This window comes from Meriones unguiculatus, chromosome X (assembly GCF_030254825.1).
Source record: "Meriones unguiculatus strain TT.TT164.6M chromosome X, Bangor_MerUng_6.1, whole genome shotgun sequence".
NCBI classification, from domain to species: Eukaryota; Metazoa; Chordata; class Mammalia; order Rodentia; family Muridae; genus Meriones; species Meriones unguiculatus.
The window spans coordinates 141,977,568-141,981,531 of NC_083369.1; the positions used below are offsets into that span (position 1 = coordinate 141,977,568).

The 3,964-nt window shown below is 41.5% G+C and overlaps 1 protein-coding gene across 1 annotated transcript; it reads right to left on the reverse strand.

Moving 5' to 3' along the window:
- Positions 1-2,307: 2,307 nt before the first annotated feature.
- On the reverse strand, positions 2,308-3,531 carry LOC110544484 (uncharacterized protein C3orf38 homolog). The gene has a single exon (XM_060374465.1). It carries the CDS (start codon positions 3,529-3,531, stop codon positions 2,488-2,490), a length of 1,044 nt encoding a protein of 347 aa, XP_060230448.1. The 3' UTR covers positions 2,308-2,487.
- Between the last annotated feature and the right edge of the window lie 433 nt (positions 3,532-3,964).

Sequence of the window (3,964 nt, forward strand, 5' to 3'; positions counted from 1 at the left end):
ATCTCCATCCCTGATCTTAAGTTGTACTATAGGGAAACAGTTATAAAAACTGCATGGTACTGTCATAGAAACAGAATGGTGGATCAATGGAACTGAAGACTCAAAAATAAACCCACACACTTATGGGCACCTGATCTTTGACAAAGATGCCAAAAACATATGATGAAAAAAAAGACAGCATCTTCAAAAAATGGTGCTGGGCCTACTGGATGTCTACATGTAGAAAAATGAAAATAGATCCATACTTATCACCCTACACAAAACTAAAGTCCAAATGGATCAAAGACCCCAACATAAAACCAGACACATTAAATTGGTTAGAAGAAAAAGTGGGGAAGAGCCTAGAATTCATTGATACAGGAGACAACTTCCTGAATAGAACACCAACAGCACTGGCTCTAAGAGCAACAATCATTAAATGGGACCTCATGAAACTGAAAAGCTTCTGTAAAGCAAAGGTCCCTGTCATCAGAACAAAACGTCTGCCTACAGATTGGGAAAGAATCTTCACTAACCCTTTATCTGACAGAGGACTAATATCCAATATATATAAATAACTAAAGAAGCTGAAAAGCAGCAAACCAAGCAATCCAATTAAAAAATGGGGAACAGAGCTAAACAGAGAACTCTCTGTAGAGGAATATCTATGGCAGAGAAACGCTCATCATCATTAGCCATTAGGGAAATGCAAATCAAAAAGACCCTGAGATTTCACCTTGCATCCATGAGAATGGCCAAGATGAAAAACTCAAGTGACAACATATACTGGAGAGGTTGTGGAGAAAGGGGAAGCCTCCTCCACTGATGGTGGGAATGTAAACTTGTACAACCATTCTGGAAAGCAATCTGGTGCTTTCTCAGACAACTAGGAATAGCACTTCCTCAAGATCCAGCCATACCACTCCTAGGCATATATCCAAAAGAGGCTCAAGTACACAATAAGGACATTTGCTCAACCATGTTTGTAGCAGCTTTATTTGTAATAGCCAGAAGCTAGAAACAGCTCAGATGCCCCTCAACTGAAGAATGGATGCAGAAATTGTGGTACATCTACACAATGGAGTATTACTCAGCAATGAAAAATAAGGAAATCATGAAATTTGCAGGTAAATGTTAGGACCTGGAAAGGATCATCCTGAGTGAGCTATCCCAGAAGCAGAAAGATACATACGGTATATACTCACTCATATAGACATATAACATAGGATAACCCTACTAAAATCTGTACATCTAAAAAAAACTAATCAAGAGAGAAGACCCTGACTAAAATGCTCAGTCCCCATCCTGAAATCCAAAGGGGATAGACATCAGAAGAATAAAACAGGAAACAAGTTAGGAACCTGCCATAGAGGGCCTCTGAAAGGCTCTGCCCTGCAGACTATCAAAGCAGATGCTGAGACTTATGGCCAACTGTTGGGCAATGTGCATGGAATCTTATGTAAGAAGTGGGAAACAGTAAGAGCTGGAGAGTATGGGAACCTCACAAGGAGAGCAACAGAACCAGAAAATTTGAACACAGGGGTCTTCCCAGAGACTCATACTGCAACCAAGGACCAGGCATGGAGATAACTTAGAACCTCTGCACAGATGTAGCCCATGGCAGTTCAGTGTCCAAGTGGGTTACATAATAATGGGAAGAGGGACTGCCCCTGACATAATCTGATTGGCCTGCTCCTTGCCCACCTCCCCCTGAGGGGTGAGCAGCCTTAGCAGGCCACAGAAGATGACATTCAGCCACTCCTGATGTGATCTAATAGACTAAGATCAGAAGGAAGGAGAGGAGGACCTCCCCTATCAGTGGTCTTGTGGAGGGGCATGTGTGAAGAAGGGGGAGGGAGGGTGGGATCCGGAGGAGAGGAGGGAGGGGCTTATGGGGGGATACAAAGTGAATAAAGTGTAATTAATAAAAAATAAAAATAAATACTTAAAAAAAAGAAAATTAAGTTAGGATAACGACACATTATAAACAGAAAAAAATCACATTGCTTCAGTAGAAGATAAACTACTAATGATGAAAATGTAAATCAAGACCATTTTTACCTTATCATAAAAATAAGCATTAAAATAAAAAAAAGGACTTTTGAGTTCATACTAAACATCACAAAATCCTGTTTTTTTTTTGTTTTTGCTTTTATTTTTATGGACAACACTTTAGCAAGATGCATTTTGTAAGATATCCAAAAAGCCACAATAGCATTAATCTCTGCCAGTTGGAAGTGCAGAGGTTAGTAGCCTATTCACTAAGTAGAATGAAAAGATCACCTAAGGTTTCTAAGGCACACAATATCTATAACTAAAGTGGGATTTATTTGGTGGACCGCAAGATGTTCTCAGAATATTTGTTGTTACTCAGGCAGAAACAGGCAAGTATTCACATTAGTATGTAGTCCGAAAAGGTATTTCAGCTAAAGTATGTCAATCCTCACATCTACAATCACTTCGAGATGATCAGCGCTGTTTTTAGGCTGACGGACAGTGCTCGGTGCTTTATAGAGGGTTAGGCGAATTCTCTTCCTTGTTGTTCAACAGTGCCTCATCTCCTCCACTACATAAAGCCTGGTCTCCAGTCTCACTGTCCAATGCCTGCTTTTCATTAGATCTTACTTCAGGGTTATTATCCAAAGTGATTGTATTATAAAAGGCCTCCAGATCACTCTGTTCGAATGTAACAGCTGGTTTCATTGAACATCCAGGAGCAAGAGAACTTCCTCCAACAATTCTCAGGTTGATAAATTTGATTTTCCAAGTATTTTCCGAAAGAGGACTACGAATAAGTCCAAAAATTTGTTCAAATATGCCTAAACAGGTGTTTCCTCGGTGGACGGTCCCCGCAACTCCAACCATAACTAATCCATGGGGAGAAGAAGCACATTTTAATCCTTCAGAATCGAGGTTAGGACTGAGAAAAAGAAATTCCTCTTTCACTAATGAAAGTAAGCGAAGGCTCACAATTTCTGCTCCATAGTAGTCTATAACATTTTGTTCTGAGGTGCTGTAATAAAACCTGAGCTTAACATCGTTCCAGAAGTGTTGCGGGCCCCATTGATCTCGAGGGGGTCCCCGGAAAGGATTCTGAGAATTAAGAAGGTCAAAGAACCAGTGACAGAATTCTTCTCCTAAGCGGCGAAAATCGATCTTTTCAGGTTTTTTATATTCTTTTTCCTGTTGTTGGAAGTGCTGGATGTCCTCGGTGTTTGTAACTGGCTCCAATGCCTCCTTCAGTTTCCGTGGCTGATTTTCCCAGTAGCCTTTCGCATACTGAATAAGATTGTGCTTTTCAGAAGTTGGAGGTACGATTACTCCTTGTGCTGCCAAATACTTGAATATCACTTCTCGGTGGACTTTTTTGCGCCTCAGAAGTTCTTCTACATTTTGGCTATACACTAATATGGCATGAATAGCATCTTGGCGGTCCAAAGGCTGTACCAGGCGGTTGGTAACGGTGTCGCAGAGGGCCATGATGTCGTCATCGTCCAGTAGGGCAAGCAGGTTACGGCAGCCCTCGGTCTCGAAGTGGCTGAGCCCCGACATCTCGCCTGGGAGGAACGGGGGCGGAGGATGGTACTACTGTTGCCTTCACCGCTCCTCTGGCGCCAGCGCCTTGGTAACAGAAACCGGAAGTGTCATCACTAGTACCGGAAGTGCGTAGCTGATCCAGTCTTAAAGAGAGAGATCCTACAGCAACAAACATAACTGGAAGAACATAGAACACTGCTAAGCAATATAAGTCAGGCACAAAAAGGCAAATTCTCCATGTGCTCAGTGGCATGTTTAATGCATTTATAGAAACAGTGAGAAGAATTTTGATGCTAGGGGTCATGTAAAGATTGGGGTGATACTGTGCAAGGTGCACAGAATTTCAATTAGTGAGAATAAGCTTAAGAACTGAATCATCCTCCATCTACCACTTTGGAAATCAATCTGGAGCTCCCTCAGAAAATTAGGAATAGTGCTACATCAAAAT

What these genes read in the sequence shown, in the direction of transcription:
- LOC110544484 (XM_060374465.1), bottom strand. Translation starts at nt 3,531, where the DNA reads ATGTCGGGGCTCAGCCACTTCGAGACCGAGGGCTGCCGTAACCTGCTT.